The following is a 24504-nucleotide window of genomic DNA, read 5'->3' as shown; positions in this document are numbered from 1 at the left end:
TTCACACAGAACAGCAAACACGAACCGATACAATTGTTCCTCCATATTTTTTTTCCAATTGATGTTGCGGGAAACTGAAACACTGTATTGCTACTTGATCCAAAAAGAATAACTTTGCTGTGTTTTGGATTAACGTCATGGATATCAGGAAATGTACAAAAGTCTGTTTATCAATATAGAAATAGAAGAGACTAAGATACAGCAGGTACACATGGCATTCATATCATTTTAATATTTTTGGTTGATGTCTGTATGAAAAGATTCGTTTATTTGTTTGTTTTGGAGTGAAACTAGATTATTATTACACAAAAATAGAAGAAGCCTCTCGATGTGAATAGTTTTTTTCGTTAGAGGTAATTTGGACACCTTAATCAGTGACCTGAATGACAATAAATACATAGAAGTCACAGTGAAAACCTATAATTTTATGGATGTTAAACATAATTGACGTGTGTAACATAATCATGCGGCTTTACCAGTGTAATGCTACAATAACTATTTAAATGTTAATATGAATGTTCTGCTTTATGCCCATTCTTAATTGTGTACCTTTTTATGGTGTTGTGGATACAGTTTAAAGGGTGATGAAAAGATTACCAAATATATATTCAGTAAATCAAGTAATCTAGTCAGTTACTATATATATAGCTCTGGAAAAAATTAAGAGACCACTCCAACTTCAGAAATCAATGTTAAGTGGTCTCTTAATTTTTCCAGAGCTGTATATGTATATATGTGTGTGTGTGAGAGAGAGTATATTGTATATGGTTATGATATATATGATTATTTTAAGGTTCAAAGGAAATGTGAAACACTGTCTTATAGGCTTAATAGAAAATATAGTGACCAAGGTTTTATTAACTACCATAATAGAATAATTCATAAAGACATAGACATATCTGTACTAATATGTATACATTTATATTGATAATTAGGTTGTTGAGTTTAAAAAGAAAGACATGTGGGGACAGATTTTTTTTTTCTTTCCATTCGTATTCTGAGAACTGAGCCGTGTGCATAAACAGGGGAGTTGCACTGGTATGGTGGTGGAAGCAGCACTGAGCCCTTGGAGGATTCGGCAGACAGCGCACAGGTTTGTGCTCAGCAGTGGGTGGTGTGCCGTCTGAGGAAACCCCACCTGTGAAGGAGCCAACATGCCTTGCTGGAAATTCCCAGTGCTCTACTCTTGTTTGGTGTAGAGGAAAGGAAAAGACAGTACAGCATTAAACAAAGTCCGCACTAAAACTCAAAGCAAAATCGATGTGGATATACGAGATGAACCCACTGTTAGGAGGGTCAAGTAATATTGTAGCTCAGTGTTTCCCAACCTCTTCACGCATAAGACCGAAGTGAACATGAAGTTTGTGTGGCACACTGTCCCTCCTACTCCCGACCCATTATAAACCTTAAAACAAGACTTGCTGTCTGTGACAGATCTGAGCTGGCTCTGATGTAGAGTTGTGTCATTCTCCTAGGAATTACTGATCTGTTTAATGTTGCGTTTTTGACGTGCGTGCCTTTTTGCAAAGCTCGGTGGTACAACAAAATTGGAAAGTTGCAGTGGTGAGTGTTAACTAGGGGTAGGTAACTTACACATGTAATACATTGGGTTACAATGAAGTTTCTTTTCTGCACTGCAATGCAGTATAATTTTGGCATGAAGATTGTAAATATTATTTGGGTTTTATGCAAATTCATTTCTATATTGGAATTTAATTAAGATTTGGATGTTTAAGAACAAAATCACAATACAAATATAGATAAAGATATTCAATGTTAAAAATATATCAACAAGGTTAAATTAGGAATACAGATGAAGGTAGAAATTGTGTTACGGTTACATTTCAGTATTTATTATTTTGAGTAACTTGTTGCATTTAAATGAATTGGTGTTAAAATGTGTTGCATTTGATTCTGAGCGTGGGTTAGGATTAGCATCCCTAGTATTTGTCAGCTTTCTTTGAGTTGGTTATCTAGTGACTTAACTGAAGTGGGGTAGATTCTTTTGGGCCTTGCTTGAAATGTTGCTGTTGGCTACAGTTGGGCTTCAATCTGCTGTTAGGACTTAAAATGCATGCAATACAACTGTTCATAATGTTTGTTTTTTCCTCTTGGCACTGCAATGCAGTTCAACATTTCAGAATAATGATCCTGAATATTATTCGGGTGTTGAATTGCAATGAATATGTAACACTCTTGAAAATATTTGTTTAAATAATATATATATATATATATATATATATATATATATATATAAAATCTTAAGATTGCATGCTTCTTACAATTTTTAAGACACGTTTGAGCATAGAATATCAAATATGTTTCTTCATAGAATCAAATATTTTAAATAGAAATGTGTACTTCTGCAAAGTTTATATCATACCTGCTTGAGTTCACTTTTAATGTATGACCAAAACATGCACAGAAATATATTTCCTTTAAAAGCAAAACTCAAATACCTTGACCTTAATCAAATTCTACACCCAAAACTGCTATAAAAAACGCCAAAGGACTGCTGACAAATGCACTCTAACCTGCTACATATTTTACATCCCCTCAGCTTCCTCTTCCTTCTGCAAAAACCTTCCTCAATCAGCCTAATGCTGGAGTTCAGTAAAACATCACTAAATAGTCTCTCCAGTCGTGTTATTCAAATACAATATGTAATGACAGACTACATTTTGCTTGTGTTGATTAGTTGATTTGAAACCTTTTCAAATGTGTTTTTTGGAAGCCACAGCGCAGACAGGAAATTACATTAATTAAGAACACGGATAGTTTTGTTCTCGTAATTTGTGGATATATAACGATGGCATGTAGGTATAATTTAGATGGATAGTAGTAACAGCGGGGGGGTTGTCACGGTGGTGGGGTCTGGGGAACAGATGCACAGAAGGCAAGGATACGGTGCCAAACGGTGATTTATGTCCAGTGCAAGGGTGAAAGGACAGGAAGAGCAAACCTCTGCAAAACCCCAGCTCCCCTCTGAGATCTCAGCCCTTCCTAGTCCCTCTCTGTAGAAGAAACACAGATGCAAGCAGAGAGACAATGATCACACCCAGACAAATCCATATCCACATCTCAGTCCAAGTCCACCAGCGAAGGTTTGTGATTGGTTTTCTCTCCCAAATACAGCGCGCTCCGTGAGTTCTGCTCCCTGGCTTCTCTGTCTCCTCTCCTTCTTCCTGTTCTTCATTTTTATCTGTTGCTTCTGCTCCTGTGAGCCCCACAGGTCAGGGCCTCCCACACATTCATTCATCCTCCCTGTGAAGTGTAGTACCAGGCTGTCAGCCATTTTGTGCCCCTCATTGCACCACCACTATATATTTGTTTAGTTTTTAGTGCTTCAAGGTGTCTGTGTTCTTCAACTGTGGTCCCCCAGGGACCCAGTTTTAATTCCTCCTTCGCTATAAAATCAGGTAACTGAATTATTTATTCACTTACATTTTAAATTAATGTTTTCTCACAATCAAATCAGGTAAATGTAAGACTGCTACAAAATGATGGAGGGCAAAGACTTTAAAGACCCCAGGATTGCACATGTGCATCACAGTAGTTCAGACACTAAGATAAATAAAAGGTTAAAATTAAGACTTCATTCATACTGCTATTGATTAATGCTACCATATGAAATGAAATAGTTCACCATACAGGAGAAACATTTTAACAGCCAGCGGTATTACCTTACACCACCTGAGAATAGGACTGTGGAAAACACAATGCCTTGTGGGAGTTTGAGTTCTTATGTTAGCAATTAAGAATGAAAATACGTTCCAGAACTGTCGTAATAAAAAATATATCCTAAGGCCAACTGTAGCTGTTGACTTTATGAAATATGAAAGAAAGCGGTTCAGGGCGATTGTAAGTATTTAATCTGCAGGAAAAGCAGTCAGTATCTGTGCTCTTAAAATAGAAACGGTGAGATCAATAACATTGACTTGACAGTTATGCATAAAAGTAGTGCCATTATGACATGAGCTGGTCTCCTTAAAAAGCCCTTCAGAAGAAATGATGGAAATTTGCTCAACAAAGCTGTCTGACAAATATAGGATCAGTGGTAATGAATAAAAGAAAACTGAAGAACGTCCAAGATTATTTCAAAACAATGACGCATTATCTTCTTCTGTCAAGGGTCTTTCTGTCTGACGAAAGTACATGGTCTAAATTTTAAACACATGTACCAAAGAACATAAAACACTTTCTCTAAGACATGAGTGATGTCCATATGAATAGCTCAGATTTGATTTTTCTTCTTCCCACCACAACAAGCTCATAATTGACTAAATGACCTGTTGTGTGGAGTCTCAGATTCACAGATTGTCAGTTGTGTCTTTTTTGTTTCTCATTTGTGCTCACTTCAACTTTTCCATAATATCTTTCAATTCGTCACAAAAGATATAAGTACATAAAATGCTTGCCTGTCTGTTTTTTAATCAAAAGTAATAGTTTTGTCTATAACTATATAATTTTCATCCTCTACTGGTGCCACTCCTTTTTCTGCGAGTGCATAAGGAGATAAAACTGCCCAACATTCACATTGTTTTTAAAAATTGAATGAACCACAAAACCAGACACTGGCACGTTAGTAATAGAAATTTTCCATACTATATATTTTTAAAATCTAGTTCTATTTTAAACTTGTCATAATTGTTCTGTAAACACACTGGAAATAAATTTAAAGTGTTTATTTCTTTTTATTTCTTATTTACGTGCATGATCAGCATTTTAGTGTCCAGGTCAAACTGGAAGCTGTTCCGTAGTTCCCTGAAAGGCATTCTTGAAGACATGACCAATTGTCTTTTTTTTTTATTTGAATCCCAGAAGTGACTTGACATCATCACGGATCTGAAAGAAGAATGTCGCCCGTAGCTGATCCGCGCAGAAAAGGGAAATACATTAATGCTTCGTAATACGGCGATTCTGTTGGTTTGATATAAAGCCTCGCCATCCCCCCCAAACGGCTTCCCCTCCCCTCCCCCCAGCATCCTTGACCTGCCTCAGTCTGGTATTATTACATTTCCCCTTGGCCAGGGAAAGCAGGATTGCGGACTGCAGCCTGATAAATCCTGCTGTGGGAAGGTAGGGGATTCTGAACTCTCACACGGTGTTTTCCCATTTACCACTTCCTACATTGCCTGCTAACCAGATAGATTTGCAAAGGTAGCGTCCAGAGGGGATTTGTAAGAATAGAAACGACTCAAACATGCAGTCGGCTCGCTTCCTCCGTACGAGGGGAGCTGAAGCGGGACTTCAATTGTTGCTAGGGCTGTCTTACTGCACCTCCAAACAAGCCAGGGCTTCACCCCCCAAAAAAGCCTGTGATGTTTCTGGTTGCGGACGCTGTATTCCTTGGAAAGCTAACATGAGGAACCGCCGTTAGTCCTGTCAGATATTACATCTGCTGGTGCAGCTCCAGCGGTTTTGTGAAATAAAGAGGGTTATGAAATGAATGGAGGTATTGATTGGGATTGACGTTGATACATTATTTTGTGCAATTTTCTCTCCTCCACAGTGTAGTAAAATTGAATTAGGATATTTCAGGGGAACAGTCCAACTGAAATTGATTTTCACTTTCCTCGCTGTTCTACTTTAGTCTGCAGTCAGTCTGTATTTTGTATTATGATTATTGCAGTCCGGTGTGTAGTCTATTAAAATATGTGTGTTTGGTTTTAAAATCCATCCCCTAGTACAGTTCTGTCATTTTCTGAGATTTAGAATAATAAATATCCTCTTTTTATTCCCCTTTTATCAGCCTTTTTCTCGCTTGTGTTCATTTCAGACCAGACATATATTCTGGTGCATTTTATTATGGAGGGACCACGCTAATCCTTAAAGGAACTAGGAGAAACTCAGTATTTGATATATATATATTTGGTATTATTATTTGAAGGCCCCCGAAATTACCTGAAGTACTACTGTAATGCAATAAAAAAAAAAAAAGCACTCGCTCACACACACACATCAACAGACAGAAACCGCTGACAGAAATGCACACAGTGTTTTTAATTAAAGTGCATGCTTTCTTCTCTGCTAGGACATCACTCATGGCGCAGAGAGGCCAAACACTGTGGACCGGCTGCAGTATGGTCTGATCTCATCGATAAAAGCAGCACTTCTTGTCTGAACAATGCAATCCTCCTTCGAGCAGCACAATTCCCAGAAACTCACAGCTTCACACTGCACCCTCCCTGGGGACAATCTCACCAGCCGGCTTGTCTGAGCGGCAAAGAATAGACACCACTGCCTGCTGACAACTTCATCAGCCTTTTGTGATTCGGTTGATGTCGCTTTTATTTTATTATTTCCCAGTGCCGTTAGTTCCTCTGGGGTCGTTGTCGTGGGGTGAGCTCAATCACCATTGTGCTCCAGCCCAGAGGTGCCTGGTCTTCAGTGTGTGATTGGTGGTTAAGCTCGGTCATTATGGTCAAGCACTTTGAGGTGCGTGCATGGGATGGAAAGTCTAATTTCTTGTTGTTGTAGGCAAAACACCAGTATCTTAACAACGGTTAGCCCTTTCGCACAGATTATATTTAAAATCCTCTCATGTACTTCACATTTTCTGAATAGTTGTGGAAACCGCAGAATACTTTCCCTGTTTTTGTGTGGTGGAAGGCATTCTTTACACTCTTCCCATCTAAAATGGCAACCAAGTTTAAGACGTCGCTCCATGACCGAGCCCTACACTTACAAAATAACAATATAACTGACCCGTGGCTACTCGCCATTTCCTGCAAGCCAATCATTTGATTTCTCTCTTCTCTGGGATGGATTGTCATTTGGTTTTGGTATGCTAATCAAAAGTCTTCGCACTGAAATGGCTTCAATCAATATATAATACCTGGTGTTGAAAAGGCAAGGGTTTTAAGTAAATATTTACTTATCAATTTCCTGGTAATAATTAATCTTTTTGTTCTGCTTTGTTTTATGTCTTTATCCAAGATGACTCAAATTCAGAAACACAATTGCCTTAAAATGTACATGCACTTCCGTTAAAAAATATTAAACTACTTTATTGAGATCATTTATAACTCATCTAGATACCCTGCTATAAATCTTCTCTGCCGGTGTAGGAAGTGGACATAAAAAAAGTTAAGTATCATAAATTAAACCGAAGCAATGAATTTACTTTTTTTTTATTGATGAAACTTTTGTTACTTTCCCAAAAGAATGAACATTTATGCAACTTCCCGGCCTCAAGATGCAAAAATCTCCCTTGTCGATAAAATGCACCAGATCTCAAAAGGTCAGAGCCCGCATTGTGACCGAGTTCCAGAGAAAAAGAAAAGTCTCTTTCGTTATCTGTTCTCTATGAATTTGCGCCAAGTAGAAGTGTGTCCAGTACTGATAGCATTGACTTTGGCTGGCCTTGGGATCACCTAATCTGATTTACATTCCCACAGAAAATGACAAAGGAATTGGTTATCTTCCTTCAACTGTTAACTCCAATTAAACAATTCCTTTTTCCTAGTGAATGCCTAGTTTATTTTGTTTAGCAATCGATGGTGACCGAGATTTGTTTCGGAAATGTAAAAATGGCAGAAAAAAGCCCTTGTAAGTGGGCACTAGAAAAAAAAAGGGCGTTGCTATTGTTCTGTGTTATAGAGGCTTTATTGTAATAAGACTTAAACAAGCCATGGAACGACAGATTGGATAATTTAAGTGTACTTGAAAGACATTCTTTAAGTCAGTAGTAGTGGTTCTAATATATCAAAATATATTTCACTGTGGACGACAGTCAAAATAATAATGGGGGAAAAAAATCTTAAACTAATCAGTTTCAATGTGCGTTTATGTGTGTCTGTATTGATCGATTTATTCTGATATTTTTTAAATTGGAAAATAGTTAATGGTATATTAACAACAGCAGAAAACCTCTATTTTTATACTGTTATATTCGTGAGGCATTAACACACCAGTCAGAAGTGAACAAACAATTGTACTCTTAATGCTGTTTTTGGAGTTACCATGTATTCAGTAAGGAGCTTACTGTAACCTTTTGGAAGCTGTTTCTTAGGAATGATATTATCTTCGAAAAAGTGCAGTCTGTTTCCTTTGTCTGAAAAGGTGAACCTTTGATATGAAAAAGAAGGAATAATCTATGACAGTAGATTGAAAGGGGTCACATCCTGAGAAGCTGTAATTTTAGTAGTATGACCTGCACCACACCCAAAGGGAACTCTTGTCTAAGAGACTTATATCTGAAGAGCTATGTGAGGAATACGAACACAGTTTAAATATAGATTTCCTGAAGCCGAGCTTTCACTGCCATTCCCTTTTTATTAAAATTAAACCACAACAATAACTGAACACTTTCATTGAAAGGTTACACACTGGTTTCTCTGGCAGAAGCAGTGCTATTTTTTATTTTTGTAATTTAAACTTGCTAATGTTGCTATACTTGGTTTACCTTGCTTAAATACTGTAATTAATATTTCAAGTTGTTTGGCGTGGCATTTCTGAAAACTCATCAGATTTAAATTCCCTTGCGAAAAACCGCTTTCGATCTCAACGCGTCTCTTAGCGTGTCTCTCTCTGTTCCGCAATTACACTAAGAACGGCTTTTGTTGTACATGCTGAAAGCCACTATTGATCCGGAAAACAGCGGATCCTTTTTGAATGGCTTTCTCCATTTTTAGTGTCTTTAATGCTTTAGACTTGAAATAGAAAATGTGTGCTCAGGTCCACTGTGAATTATGCCAAGTTGGGAAAACTTGAAAAAATTAACTAGGCCTCATATCCCAGCACTGTTCCAGATAAGATATGGGAGAATAAATTAGAAGCAATTTCCTTTTCATGGTAAGGCATCGACATTTTTCAAATAAGACGTCCGTACAGGACAGGGTGAACAAACGACTAGAAATAGAAGAGAGGGGTTTTCAGTGCTCACAGAAAGGGGTGTGTTTCTGGGGCACGGGGGAGCACGAGAGGGATTCTCCAGGGCTGTGTGTCCATCCATCAGCATGTTTCCCTCCTGCAGGGATTTAAAATAGCCCTGTGTGAACATGACCTCTCTCACTCGGCGTATTAAGAAAGTGTGTGTGTTTAAATGGAGCAGTAAGCCGCAGAGTCTGGAGCTGTAGCCAAACTTCCTCTGTGGTGTAGGTGTGGTGCCCCAGCTCTGGCAGTGCAACACAGGGGGAGCTGGGGGGGGGGCGTGGGGGCGGCGGAGGGGTGTGGAGAGGGAGCCGAGAGCGCCGGTTGCTGGGCTGCAGGCCAGATTGTCAGACGCCAGGCCTGGCAAGGCGGGCGGTGGGAGAGGTCACCTCGCTGGCTCTGTGCAGCCGATCTTATCAGCAACAGTCACCGCAGGCAGCAGGAACATCCACAGCTTCCTGTCCATCGCTGCAGCAGAAACACTAAATTGTGAGAATTCAAAACCCGGCATGGTCACTCTCCCACCCCCCACACCCCCCCTTTCTGTGTCTCCCTCTCTCTCGCTTTCTCTCTCTCTCTCTCTCTCTCTCTGCTCAGCCCTTTTGGTGTATTTTTATAGCAAGAGAGTATGAAGTTATTTATTTTTTTCCCGGCAATTAAAAAAAAAAATGGGGCAAAAATGATGTCACCGTACAACAATCAAATACCCCTCTGGCTTCGTATTCATAGGGGACGGCTTGTCTTGATTGCAAATCAATATCTCTCCACGTTCTCCACTATTAAGAAACTCAAACCTAGATAATTCACTTCGTACGCTTTTCTATTTGTTAATTTCTCAATTTAATTTTCGGGGGAAGTAAAACAGTGCTAGAAAAGTGCAAAACATGCTGTGAAAGAGGTTAATATATAAACAGTTAATATCACGGATCTAAACTATGAGGTAATTTGAACTGGAATCTGTGCATTCGATTTTTTTTAAACAAATTTAAGATTGTAACATAATTAATTAAATAAATATATATATTGGAATGATTCTCCCGTTTTATACACAGTTTTGGGAATTTCCAACCATCAGTCCAACTTGATTTCAATCTTCCTACTGATATTCTAGATAAACCCCATGAGCTCCTGATCCGTGCCTGTCAGGCTCTCTGCTTTTCCTCACACCACAGTCCCAGAGCACAGACAGCCGTGCACACGCAGCTCCCACTGATAACACTGCTGCAGTTTTTGGACAGCCACAGGAATTGCAGTTTTCTGCACATGAAGCTGAGGAAACCCTGGTCAACTCTGAGCACCACTTAGGATAATGACATGGCTATAAATTCAAACCAGCGGTTGCTGGACTCAAGGGCCCAACCTGTGCTACTGCTAGAGGCCTTCACTGGTGGGCGCTCTTGAAATTCCCCCCAGAAACGCTTCTGAAAATGTCCTGCAGGTAATTGGCCAACTGTGTGATCTTTATAGTTGGGAGCTAGTATTTGCCGGCCTCACTGTGACTAGATGCTCACAGACACAGCCGGTAAGACTTAGCCTGTATTTTAAGTGGATTTTGTTTTGTACTGTATTTCATACATATTTTTTGTCAAATTTGCAGATTTTATAAAAAAATATGATGATGATGATGATGATAATTATTTAAAACCTGGTGGCACCGATGTCAGATGCCATGCTACGCCTATAAGAAAGAAACGTGTAGAATTGAGCTCCCATTGTCTTATATTTGAGCATATTCTTTGTGTTGCAGGAGACAAAGAGTTATTGATTCACTAGCATCCATGTTCTCTCTTACTAATCAAAAGCACAGTGTATTACAGTGCTTTTAAATTCAGCCACAGGGCAACAACAAGCTATACTTTATCATGGAAATAACTTTATGTGGCCCTCTGCCATGCTTATGGACAAATTTAAGTCCTTATTAATTTGGGGGAACTTCTCTGTGTCATTCATGAAGGAGGTATTCTTCTTAAGGTTATTTATGATTATCCACATCATACAGAGCACCAGTGTCAGCGCCTCTGCATTATTGTGACTTTCTGAATTGTTACTGTGCATTTGACTAAATCGTTTGATCGTTTGAAACTACACAATCCTATACAAGTGCAAGCAATGTGCAAGCTTGTGTTTAGTTGTTATCACCAGTACTTTGAGGGTTGATTAATGAATTAAGAGAGAAAGCAGAAGGGTTAAAAAAAAGCTGTTATTCATCTCATTTTTCATTGCTTTTTGTTTCTCATGAAAAATGGGCTGCTAATGACTTTGACTCTGACTGTGGTCTGCTGTAACCACAGTCATGTCTTTGGAGGGGCAGGCAGCTCTTAACCAAGCAGAGTAAAAGCACACAGCTGAGATCCAAGCTGTAAAACCTAAAGCCACTTCATTTTCATATCCCGACTCCTCTATTGGCCTCGGGAACAATACACCTCTCCGATTTCATGAGCCCATTGGGTTGGTGGGGTAGAGAACTCCTCCTCCAGCTGTCCCACAGAACGCCCCTCCTCCCCTTCTGTGTCCTGATTGGTGCAGGATTTATATATTTACACCATCACCCCTTATCAAACACACACTACAACTTTCAAACTTCTGGGAAAAAAAAGTCTGCAAGAAAGTTTGGCAAGCTTTGTGCGCTTAAGAGAAGGTAAAAGTTAGCTGACAGTAGTCCATTGTTTTTTTTTCTAAATAACTTTTTCACAAAAACAAGGTTTTCTTGCTGGAATGAATATATCTGAGTCTAGTTATTGTAGAGAGGAGACTTCTCAGCCTAGGGGAAACTGTTCATGGGTCACAGCCCACAGCCCCGGCTCTGATCGTGGGCTGGGGTTTGACCAGACCCTAGTAGGAGACCCAGGATCTGCTGTAGGAGCCGAGGGCCGGACTCCCAGCCCCGAGGCCGGGTGTGGATTGGGTCCGGCTCCGGGAAGCTCCGAAGGGAAATCTGCAGCAGAGTCCAGGATCCGTCGGCCCATGAATGCCTTCATGGTTTGGGCAAAGGATGAGAGGAAACGCCTGGCTCAGCAAAACCCTGATCTACACAATGCTGTCCTTAGCAAAATGTTGGGTAAGAGCTTCTTTTTGTTGTTTGTTTGTTTCATGTTATGCATTGCTCAAAAAAGTATTTAATGCGAGTTCCTTTTGTAAACAGTGAAATAAATGACAGATGTACAGAATGATCTCTGAGTTGTCTCAAGCTGTAATTATAATCATACTGTAATTACTCTGCAGTGAGTTTGTTTTTTTATTTCATCTCCATAAGTACAAATATTTGACCCATTTCAAATGCAGTTTAGTAATTTATTTATTTATTGTTTATTTGATGTTTTTCTATTTTGAATGTGGTGACAGAGGGGCAGAGAGTATTTAGTAACAGGAACATTGAAATGTACAACCTGAGCAAGTGTTATCATACGTCTTTTTAAATCAGAATTTATAATGTTTTTGTTTTGTAATCATATGCGAAGTACAGATAATTGTGGTAGAGATATTAAGGGCAATTCTTTATTTTAAGCTAAATGTATAAAATGTCCTCTTTCTTCACTTCTCCCAGGCCAGTCCTGGAAAGCTCTGAGCACCGTGGACAAGCGCCCCTTCGTTGAAGAGGCCGAGAGACTCAGACTGCAGCATCTCCAGGATCACCCCAATTACAAATACCGCCCAAGGAGAAAGAAACAAGCCAAGAAAATCAAACGCATGGAGCCAAACCTCCTTCTCCACGGCCTTTCCCAGACTTGCGGTGGTGAAAACTACAGCATGAATCACCCGAATCGGAGCCAGCCCGGCCACCACCAACTGCCTCCGCTAAACCACTTCAGAGACCTGCACTCCGTGGGCTCGGAGTTCGAGAGTTACGGGCTGCCAACGCCTGAGATGTCTCCTCTGGACGTGCTGGAGGAGGGCGATCCAGTCTTCTTCCCACCCCACATGCATGACGACGTGAACTTGGTGCCCTGGATTAACTATCACCACAGTCAACATCACCACCACCAGCAGCACCACCACCACCACCATCAGAAATCCCCCGAGTGCTGCCAGGAGAAGCGGCACATTTCCGGCTCCGATGGGCCGCACGTCTCCTACCCCCAGAGTGCGGTGAGCGTGGCAGAGGCAGCGAAGAGCCCCCACGCCAGCAGCGTCTACTACAATCAGCTCTACTCCGGCCCGCAGGGGGGGTTCACCGCACATCTGGGTCAGCTCTCCCCTCCCCCTGAGAACCCCCCCCTGGACAATGTGGAACAGCTCAGTCACTCCGAGTTCTGGACTGAAGTGGACCGCAATGAGTTTGACCAGTATCTTAACATGAGCAGGACTCGTCTCGATGGGCTGGGACAGTCGTATAATGCCCCAGTGCCCAAAGTGCCTCCCAGACACATATCTTGTGAGGAGAGCCCCTTGATATCCGCTTTGTCAGATGCCAGCAGTGCTGTGTACTACAGTGCCTGCATCACCGGGTAAAACGCCAATATGCCTTTGCTGAAATTAAGCATCTACAGCCAGATGTCCTAAGCTTTTGTTTAGGAGCAAAACGTACACCTCCTTCTTAAAGAGAATCCCATTTGTAACTTGCAAAGTTGAAAATATTAATTCGGCTACTTGCACCATTATTTTTTGTGACTGGTTTTAGAGTATTTTTAGGGGGAGATCTAAACCTGGTCCAAAATAAAAATGTCTGCAAATTGGTTTTATTTAAATTGTATGTAAAATAGCCTGATAGTAGATGTAGGTGTTATAAGTTACACTGTTTATTTTGTTTCGGCATGTCCTGCATTAATAACATCTGGAAAACGTTGTAGGTAACTTAGCATCTGTAAAAGCCAAATAAGTTCTGCCTAAAAATGGTTTAGATTTTTATCACATAGAGAAATTTTATTAATGAACTGGCCACAAAAACTAAATTATTAAATTTAGTAAATTATTTCCCCAGACCATGACTCTACAAGTGTTTAATTGTCAAGACGTAAAAAAAAATGTAAATGTATTTTTCTATTGTGAACAGATTCTTAGCACTGAATTGTATTTATGATCATGATTTCAGCAGGACCACATGTGGTGTTCAGACCAGGCTGGTGTAACCGACCTAAAAGTGTATATAGTCAACTCCTGTACAAAACATTGTGAAATAATTGGGTTTTATTTTAATATTGAAGATACAAGATACAGCCCTTCCTAGACCTTTTATGTAAATAAGTTCTTCCCTGGTCATTTTCTCATGGATGAAATCAGTTCCAATATTAAATATTAATGTAACTGATCCATCATCAGAAAGGTGATACAAAAAAAAGTCCTTTCACTCTAATGGGTTATATAAGTGGATATCTATCATCTGTAACATACCCATCACCCAGGAAAATAATATATTTTGCCCTCTTTTTTCTTTTTTTTTTTTTCAGTATATCAAATTTGCCGAAGCTCTGTTCCTAATTTGAAATCTCTCGGAGCAAACCCTCGAACTCAAAGACCTACAATTCTTACTTAATTTGAGATAAAGCTGTCTTATTTTTTTCTGAAACATTTCCGCAAAAAACTACCTTTTCATATTATGATGTCTGTAAATAATTTCATTTTTTTTATATATTTTAAAACTGCTTTAAGTCATCCAAATAAAATTGTTGAAGATAAAGCTCTGTGTTGTCTAAGTGTGTGGTGTTACAGTACAGTCGAAAATACTGCAGATATTGTGATGCAGAATCATGAACATGTCTTAAGTATATATCTCACAGTTTTTGTAATTACTGACTGTGTCTTACTTAGCGTCGTTATTTTTTCAAGATTAAGCTGCATACATGGGGAGTCTGAGAACGGGATGTTTTTTTCAAAGCCGCAATGTTTAAGTTGTAGTCCACAGTACTGTCTGATTCCATTTTCATGGATTTTTGATCGACCACAAAATGAGTTTGGCTCATAAAGCAATTCTTCCTAAACCACTGACAACATATAAAGCATTTTTAACAAGGAAAAAAAAACTCAAGACATGAATAGTACCGTTTTTCTTTTTTATGTTAACAAAAATACGTTTGAAGATTAAAGAAATGGGCTTCTTAAACACATTCCTTTGTTCTCTCTCATAGACAAGATTATATAAACCTTTTTTTTTTATCAAGTCATATTTTAACGGAGAATCAGATGACATTTGACACTTTTTATCTGAAACCCTCTTTGATCCACATCTGATCACTTCGGGAATCCAGTGAAAACCATTTCATAGTTACCATTTAAAAGAAAAAAAAAAAAAAAAAAAGCTATGGTACAGATTTATATTGAGTTTGCAAATGAGAAGCTCTTTGCGAATGCTTTACAAATAATAAATCGTACAAAAATCTAATTTGACATTGTAATGAACTGAAAAAGTATAACACATACCAGGCTAACAGTGTCATGTTTTTTTTTTTCCAAGAACATATTTTTTCCAGTTATTTACAAAGGGTGTGCAAAGTATTTTGCCACGACTGTATAAACTGTGATGGTCACCCGCCTACAGCACCGCCAGTCAGGAATGCCATTCAAACTACAAGCAGTTGCCCTGCAGGGAAGCAAAGGTCAGGTGTATGTTTGAAAATTTCATGCTGCCAATTAATTAATGATAAAATTAGCAGGAATGTCAAAACAGAGGAAAATCCTGTCAAACCCCCAAGGTGTTGAGATCTGTTTTGCGACTGGGAAGGATGTTGAGAGGAAGATATCCTTTTTCTGTCTAAATATCTTACCTCACTTTCTTCTGATGAGTCTTCCCTGGGGTGGAAAAATGTTGCAAACTGTTTAGAGAGCCTGTTAGTCTTTATGTGCCTAGTGGAAATGGGTTATTTCTATTGAAGACTATCATCTATCTGCCCTGAAAAGTGAAGCAGACGCCGAGTGTTTTTGCTCAAGTTTAAAAAACATTTGATATACGATCTGCTTTTGTGTACCACTATAAAAAACATTTGATGTGCGGATTGTTGCGATTGTGCTAAAATGAAGAGTGTGTTGTGTGTTTTTGATTTGTATTATATGAGCCAAACATCACTTCCTGGCAGAACACACCTTACAAATTCAAAGGCAACCTTACAGAAAATGATTGGCGCTTTTGAAGCGTAGTGGATTTCAGTTCAGTAAATATTTTTTGTCTTTAGAAGAGATGATACGCGTGCTCTGTGTTAATATAGTAAGGTTCTCGCAATTTCCAAAAAAAAAAAAAAAAGTAAACGCTGGGCAGACAAAAATTCACAAGAATTACATTAAATGGGAAACAATTAGAAAATTTTAAAACATCCCATTTTGTTGGATAATTGTAAAATATAACTTAATTTTTTAAACTTAATTCCAGTCATAATTACTTCAATGGTGAGAAACCCAGAAATCCTATTTTTGTTAAAACATGAAAAGTGTAATTCGCGTAGCTTTGAAATCATCAGTAAATGAACTGGTTACTGAGAGACAAAATGCAGTTACTGGTTCGATTAAATCAAGCCCATACTATACTTCCTTTGCCAAAGAAGAAATACCTCGAGAGGTCAAGCAAACAAGCGTTGGCCTGCTGATTTCCACAGTATGTAGGATGTGTAGTTTGGCCTCGGCTCGCACCGCTCATGTCACAGAGCGGTGCACATCTGCAGGTGTGATACATGACTACACGTCTGCTCAACAGTTGGCTTTCCGGTAGTGGTTTTAGGAAAATGCTATTATGCCAGAATAATTTAACTCAACGCAACCCTTCTCAAAGGGGGACATGGGCCACGGTGGGAAGCACAGTGTGGAGAGAAATCCTGTCCTGTAAGTGTTTCAAGTTTGAAGTGCCTTTTCTATACGTGAAAATAGTTTCAGTGCAATACTAGGCAGTGTGAGGCTGACTGCATGATGTCATTGTGTTTAAAAAAAAAAAGCAGGATATCTGCTCCTGTCCATCACTCACAAAGCAGAACCTTGCCATGGGTATCCTGTGCAAATTCTGCATTGTAAAAGGAAATACTTTACAGCACAGCTCAGAGTGAGTCATAGTGCTGGAGCAGAAAATGAATAAGCCAGAATGGAATGGTGTTACGTACAGAGAGGACCTGCATGCCGAACTTCCTAATACAGCAGCACACGAAACAATGTGTGTGCGTTTGTTTGTTGGTTGGTTTACTTTTTTGTTTTGCTCTATAATTATTAACTAATACAAGTTCCATTAACCATCTGTTTTCAATTCGGCCAGTTGTCGCTGTACAGGGAATGAGTAATTAACAGCAATACCAAGAGTAGATGTCCCAGTGAACTTTCGGATTGTGCTTTTGCAAGTGTACACATAGGAATTTGTTTGAATTTGTTTGAATTGAGTTTATGAAGAACTTTGGAGTTAAATGGGTTAACCGTGTAGTATCCCTCAGTTTGAAGCTGTATAGCCTGAAACTAAACCCAGAACTGATCTTAATATATGATCAATTTAAATCTTTGAAATTGTGGTCTGCCTACACCCACTTGACCTTGGCTATTTCTTCAACTCTCATCAGCTGCTGCCTTATTTCTCAGGCTGTGCTTCAGCGGTTCCTCAGACAGCTTCACCTAAGGCATCTCAACAGATTTATAATTTTCAGGTGACAAAGAGATCCACGGTTGATACAGCTGTTTGTAGAGCTACTGCAGAAGGGGGATTACAGCTTCATGAAATCTGGGAGTTAGAGGGGTGGTAATTATGGTACAGTGTTTCACTGATTAACCCTCATAACTGAGTCAGAAAACTCATTAACTAGAACAGAAGATAAACTGAAGGACCAGAGCAGAAAAGTGTGTTTATTCAATCAATAAGAGTCGCATTCCAGCCCTTGCCCGGACCCTGTTATCATACAGTCATCTGTTGCCAACTATAGAGTCGTATAATGACACAAGAGCAAAACTGTTCTTTTTGGTCCCAGTGAAGGAAAATTGGTGCAAATGTATAATTAAGTATTTAATTTTGATCAAATTGCATTTATATATATATATATATATATATATATATTTGTGTGTATGTATTTTTTAGGCACCTTTTCAGTAGATAAACTGTCTGGGTACGACGGATATGTTTCTTAAATGTACGGTGGGGCCAGAAAGTGATTTTAATTGCATCTTGAACACAATATACATTTGCAAAGTTCTTTGCAAAATCCTATTTTCAAACAGTTTTTCCACACTTCGCAGAGAAGGTGACTGGGACTTAACTTTAACTGGAACAGTAAACAGCAAATTTCAGTCTGTGGCATTTCCTCTCCTCTGCATGTGTGTAGGCTTCAGAAATTATGGGTCAGGTTTGTGGGCCTGCGTGACCCTGAATGCCCTTTTTGTGAAATCCAGTGTGGTGAGACTTGAAGGAAGCAGATGCCAATGAAAAATAAGGTTCCAAATAACTGTCAGCTTTTTTTTCACTCCATAAGAAACCCAATACACTTGTCTTGCTTCTTTGCTTTTACTCTGGAGTTTTTCTTCAATTTGTTAAAAAAAATAAAAATAAATAAATAAACAGGCATATGATTGGGTGAAATGTCTTTCTATGCACAATATAAAGAAGGGAGTAGACGGTTTCCAGAAAGCCAGTCTCTGGAATGGACAGTGAATGAAGCATTTTAATGAATTCCTACATCGTTCACCTATTTCTCCATGTGAGTGACATTGTTCTATAAAACCTCCTCTGTGCTCACCATTGAGAACGACATGCCATCTGTAACCATCACTATTTAATTAATCCACAGGACACCATAAAAGCAGTCTGTACTCCAACCTGGTGTGACATTGACTTGCATAACATAACTCTTCTCAAGTGTGAAAGTGTGTTTCCTTTGGCCTGTGTGTTGACTTCTGCTTATATTATGGCAAAGACATTAAAGAGCTTTTCCTGTATTTGTTGTTTTTTGTGTGCTTTTTCATGGTTGGCAATTTATCTTTAACCAAAAGTATCTAGAGCTGCTTTATGGGAAAGTGGGAAAGCAAATTATTCAACTAGGAGTTAGTATTGTGAGAAAACCATCCCTTAGAAGACAGTTGTGGAGTTTGCATGTGCAGCTGTACAAAATATAATATGATGTGTGATTCCTTTGACCCCATTGTGTGCCCCCTATATTGGTAAAACATGAGGTGATCTTTAGATGAACAGGCACAGGGAGTTTCTGAATCATTCAGGTCATCAGCTTGAAGGGACAATAGGAATACATTAATTCACTCCCTCCTAGATACTGCACAGGGTTTTAAGGTTTGTCAATGGTCAAATTTTCCTATCATTGGAAATTATTTTTCAAATTAGTTGATTGTAAGTATTTCCTTTGAAGTTTTTCTTTTTTCTCGTGACTTGAAATGTTCATGTTCGATGTGATTTAATGGCACTTTGAAACTGAAAACAAAATCTTTTTTGTTTGCATTTAGTGGTTTTCCTCTGAAAAAAAGTCAAACCACAGGACAGTGGTGAATGGAGCGATGCCAAGTGCAGCGTAGGAGAGGATATATTACTTTAAAAAGCTGCGTCCCAGAAGAATTGTGGGAAGGGCCTCCATTAAACCTACCATTCATCTTTTCTGATTCCCACAATTTGCAGCATTTTCCTAACTTTTTTTTGGGCTTAATGACTGAGTAATGACATCCCTGACACAAACCCAGAGCAATCTGCTTACGATTTTACTTAGTAGTTGGTATTGCGTTCATTGCAGGGGTAGAGCCCATTTAGGCCCTGGTGCATTTTCAGAAGAAAATCATGGAAAGTCCTCACAAACAACCTCACTTCCGCCTTGCTGCTGGCTCATCCACCCACGCAAAGATGCAGTCACATCAAAAAGGATCAGCATGATTTCTGATTAAAACCCTTTTTCTTCCCCCTCCCTGCGTCTGTGAATACCCTGTTGTCTGATTCTGCCGTCTGTCAGGACATATTTACTGTAGACAGCTTCTGTCTCTGGGAAATTCAGCCTGCTTTCTTACCAGTCTCTTGTTTACAAACTTTAATCCCTGCCTGTAATATTTACTTAGTGTATTGACTGATGTATTTGAGAAATCATTGTCCTAGATGTTCATTGTCTTTCCCTATCAGTTCAAGCTGCCTGTGACTGAAGCTGGTCTTATGAGTTAATTGTCGACATGGCCTTTAACTCCCATAGTAGGAACTGGGATAGTGTCTCCTTTTCAGTGTTCTTGTCAAGGCCCTTTGTAGCTTCCTCTTAGTCCCATTCTTTTGTAGCTGCTTTCTGAGTTTTCCTCTCCTTTGCTGTTGTTTGTGTTGCGGTTGTCATTTTTGTACCTGCATCCCATTTAATTCCCAGCTAATTGGCAGAATAAACAGAGCACATTAGCTGTAAATTGGCAGCTTGTAGTGTTTTCGTTTATTGTGCCATTACACAAATAGTTCACAGTTGTTTATCAACTTCTGGGAGTTAATGAAGCGCTAATATTGTGCCAAACAGAAATGTACATGGAGGTAAAAGCAGGTGCAGCTTGTCAGCAGCCCATTCTTAGGGGTGTCAGGTAATGTGTTTGTGGAGTGGAGGTGTAGTGTGAGTGGAGTTGTTTTTTAACATCAAATCCAGACACTTTAAATACACCACTGAGGCGCGTAAGTGTTGTCAGTAAACTTTAAGCACAATCTTATACCACTGGGTTTTGCACAGTGGTAGATTTTGTGTAGATTGTGATATATAGCCTCCCCCATTTAAATCAAATCCATTTATTTGACAGCACATTATAAAGAAACACTATAACTGCAGTGTCATATGAGTCACATTTGTTTCAGTATATAGAGCCAACATATTATGGATTTTTTGTATTTTTTTTTCTGAGGCACAGAAGCAGGATGTACCATTATGTACATGCCTATTGAATCCCAAAATAACTGCGAATTGAAGACAAAAGATTGCACATATGTGATGATGATCTGTGCCAAAGACTGTACTGTGGGATCTGATCGTTAATGCATTAAATAGGATCTATTCAATCTTTCCCTGTTCAGTGCCATGTTCCAGTAATGCTGCACAGTAAGTGACAGTATCACAACTGGCATTTATTTATTTTCCTTTTTATTTAGTTCATCTAAACACTGCATTTCATTATAAGCTGTAGGATCTGCCTAGACATTAGTGACTCTAAACAATCTCTCTAAAACAGACTTCTCAATGTCTCCTCCTTGCTTTAAAAAATAAACAAACACAAACATTGTATAGTTAAGTGAAAAAAAAAAGTACACGAAAGATTGCATTTTCAACTGGGTGGAATGTCGTTCATCTGAGTCTTTTTCAGTTTTATATAATACAGGGTTGTGGCTGGAGGAAGGGCTAATGTGTTGTTTTTATTGTAGGCCCAGAATGATTATTTGGAGCTTTTGGTGGAGATTTCTGATGGTGTTCATGTTTGCTGATCTGATTTACACACATGGCTGTTGTTTCGTCAATATAGATTAATTCAGTAGCAGTCTGACTCTCTAAACGTATTAGCCGAGACCCTTTATCATATCAGTGAAGAGATAAACCCATTGTCCTCTTATCCCAACTATAACACAATTTGTTAAGGTATAAAGGTATTGATGTTGTGAAAAATAAACATTTTTCTTCCTAACATATTACAACAACTATTTATATTGCGTACATATTAAATTATTATTTCCATGTTTAACAATAATTGCATAGAAGTGCTTTTTTATTATTATTTTGCCAACTGAACTGCTAACTCACCAATAACAACCCAGTATCTGTTTAAAAATCTTTCCTTACAATGCTGGGGAGCAATCCACACTGCAACGGTTAAAAATATATCTATTAATTTGTCTTGCACAAAATATTTATGTTACAAATGCATTAAATAGTAATAGTAAAGAACAATAATGTCCATTGCATTGTTCAATCTGTGTTACAGTGTAGCTCAGTTTCGAGTTTTGATGATTCAGATGATTCAGACACAAAAATACAGTCTCTCACTTCGCCAACATTGCTGACAAAATTGAAGATTTAATCACCTGCTCTTTATAACTATATAATTGTCCTGTGGCAATTTGCGACATTGTAGCAAAAACAATTCAAAGATTAAAGTCCAGATTGATTTGGGGGGTGGGGTTTCAAGTTTTCCGGAAGTGTGTGAGGTGCCAAAGGACAGTGTGCAGCCTTCTTGCTCTGGTGTGTCCTGTTTAAAATACCTCATCTCTGAAGCTGCCAAGGAGATTGTAAACTACTTGCCTACTCTAAAGCCAAGCAGACACTAATGGTTTCATTAAATAAACCCATTGACAGTGCTGTCTCCTGTAAATTAATATTATTGATCAGCAACTGTGAAACTGTTTCATGTTTAGTTATATGTGTGTGTGTGTGTGTGTGTGTATATATATATATATATATATATATATATATATATAGTTGTTGTTTGTTTTTATTTTCCTTTGTCATGCTACACTCTGTTAAAATAAAAACATTCAAAGATAAAGTTCTGATCTGTTCCAGAAGGCTTAACATTTTTTTCCCCTTTTTATTTATTTGTTTATATACTGATCTTAAAACACAGGACTTGTTCACTTCAGGAATTTGTGCTCTGGTAAAAGCCTAACCTGCGAAGTATCCTGTTCTCGGGTGAAAAAATAAACGAAGAGAACCCATCCCCCATTTCTATTGGTGATGTAGCTGAACCTTTCACATTTCAAAAAGCAATACAACTTTTTCCTTGAGAACTGGCCTCTATAAAACCTCTTTGACTCTTTGACTCTTTTTGAAGAATCCCTTTCTTTTTCGCGTCTGAGCCGCGCTGACAAGTCCATGTTTGAGTTTGGCACCGACGGCCATATTCCCTTGCGTTTCCTCTTCATTTTTCACAGTGCCTAGTTCTTGGCCGTCTCCTACTGGCAACGATCACCTGTGGTTTATTTGATTTATTTAATTTACAAATGTCAGTGGTGCTTCCTCTCTCCTGTTTTTTCAGTTGCCTCTTAGCTTCCTTCCCTGCAAGAACCGACCCTTCCATGTCAAAAACTTGCAGAAAAAATAAAAGAACTTGGAAGAAATACATAGAGATTTATCACGGAATCTTGGCTTCAGGAACGGCTGAAGAAACTTGCATAATCCGTTTGTTTTTTCTCTCCGCCATGTTCAAGTTTGCAGAGATCTGATTATACTACCTGCCTTCCAAAAGAAATGTCTTGCTTTAAAAAAAAAGAAAAGGTTAAATTCCATATGAATTCTTTCGAAATAGGTGTGTGATCACATTGATAATCACTGTATTTGCTAGTGCAGTTACATATTATTGATGTACCTTAAATTTTATTTGTGGAGGAGAATTTTGCAGGACTTCTCCATCTGGACATGTGTCTGAGTGTTTGATGATGATTTGATGCTCCATACCTTTTCTGCTCAAGATTAACTCAATGAGACTGGATGGTTTGTTAATCAGGAAAGTAAATGAAAACATCATAGGCTTATATTAAATGCTTTGACTTCAATATTAAATCCTTACAAGTATTAAAGGAGAAAAAACGAATTAATATACTGCCATCTTGTGATGTTTATAGATGTTTTCTAGAATAAATATGATAAACCTTATTTAAGCAGTCATTGTGGTCTGCTTATGGAGTATAGAAGCCGTGGAGGAATCCAAGCTGAATAATTCTCAATTCTGAAATTCTTAAAAAATATACACTCACAGTTTTTTCAACCTTTATTTTATTTATTTTCTAGACACCAAAACAGTAGCTAACATTTCCATTCTAAAATGTCAAGTTTACAACTCTACTACAGAAGATGACTAATTTGTGCTGAACACGTCTTGGAATTCACCAAGCTGAGCTGACTAGCTTTGCCTTTTCAGTAATTAAGTAAAACTGACAAAGGATGCCCATAGTAAATTAAACATCAAATTGACAAAGCATACAAACTTAATTACTTCTAATGCGGCAAAAAGTGTTGCCAGCAGTCTTTCATCAACGATGTGAAATTCTCTCTTGGCTCAAGCGCGTTGTCCATTTCTATAGGGTTTTCATAGATTTTGTTTTCTGTGATTGGATGTGCATGCCAATAAAAGGGACAAGCAGGAAGATGGAAACCCTTGGGTAAGTCACAGCCTGTTTTCACATGTGTGAGATGGCTGTAATTATGTAGCATTTGTCACACTCGTCAGTGGAGCCTGAAAAGCTGATTTTTTTTTTTTCATCGTCATCTTTTTTTAAAAAGAGGTCCCACGACACCCAGAGACTGTGGAGAAGAAAACAGGAAACTACAAGCAGCATGATGCTGCGGAAAAGACACAAGCGAGAGAACTGCTGTAACGGGGAAGAACGAGGACACTGACAGGATATTTGGAAACTGGAGCTGTGAATTTGTGTTTATCTCACGACTACAGAGCCGCAGAATATATTCTTTAGAGCACCCCAGCTGGGGAGAGGAAAACCATTTTCTTGTTGTCACAATAGCTGCAAATTACCCCATTACAGACGTTTACTTCAACTGTGAAAAAGGTACGAGACCATGGAGAATTATAGTGCCAAACTTGGCATTAGTCCATCATACTGAGTTCTTTTTTTTTAAGGCTAATTGGACCACAGTCCTTTTCATATTTGAACCAGGACCCCTGTGCCCTTTTCTAATTGAGATTCAATAAAAATTTTGTCATAAAAATAAATGAAAACAGATTAAGCAGCAAGGGGTTGCAGGATGTTTCATATTTGGCAACTGACAGCACTAGGAGTGTCTGTCCAGC

General features: G+C 38.6%; 1 protein-coding gene across 1 annotated transcript; it reads left to right on the top strand.

Moving 5' to 3' along the window:
* The first annotated feature begins 9201 nt into the window (after positions 1–9201).
* Positions 9202–14488, top strand: sox18 (SRY-box transcription factor 18). Its single transcript, XM_066702325.1, has 2 exons — positions 9202–11932; positions 12419–14488. Exons 1-2 carry the CDS (start codon positions 11590–11592, stop codon positions 13321–13323), a joined length of 1248 nt encoding a protein of 415 aa, XP_066558422.1. The 5' UTR covers positions 9202–11589; the 3' UTR covers positions 13324–14488.
* The last annotated feature ends 10016 nt before the right edge of the window (positions 14489–24504 follow it).

The sequence above is a fragment of the Amia ocellicauda genome, chromosome 4 (assembly GCF_036373705.1).
Source record: "Amia ocellicauda isolate fAmiCal2 chromosome 4, fAmiCal2.hap1, whole genome shotgun sequence".
NCBI classification, from domain to species: Eukaryota; Metazoa; Chordata; class Actinopteri; order Amiiformes; family Amiidae; genus Amia; species Amia ocellicauda.
This window is presented reverse-complemented; position numbering and strand designations above follow the sequence as displayed.

What these genes read in the sequence shown, in the direction of transcription:
- sox18 (XM_066702325.1), top strand. Translation starts at nt 11,590, where the DNA reads ATGAATATATCTGAGTCTAGTTATTGTAGAGAGGAGACTTCTCAGCCT. An exon ending in TGTCCTTAGCAAAATGTTGG is followed by an intron (nt 11,933 to 12,418) that starts GTAAGAGCTTCT and finishes CACTTCTCCCAG; the next exon opens with GCCAGTCCTGGAAAGCTCTG.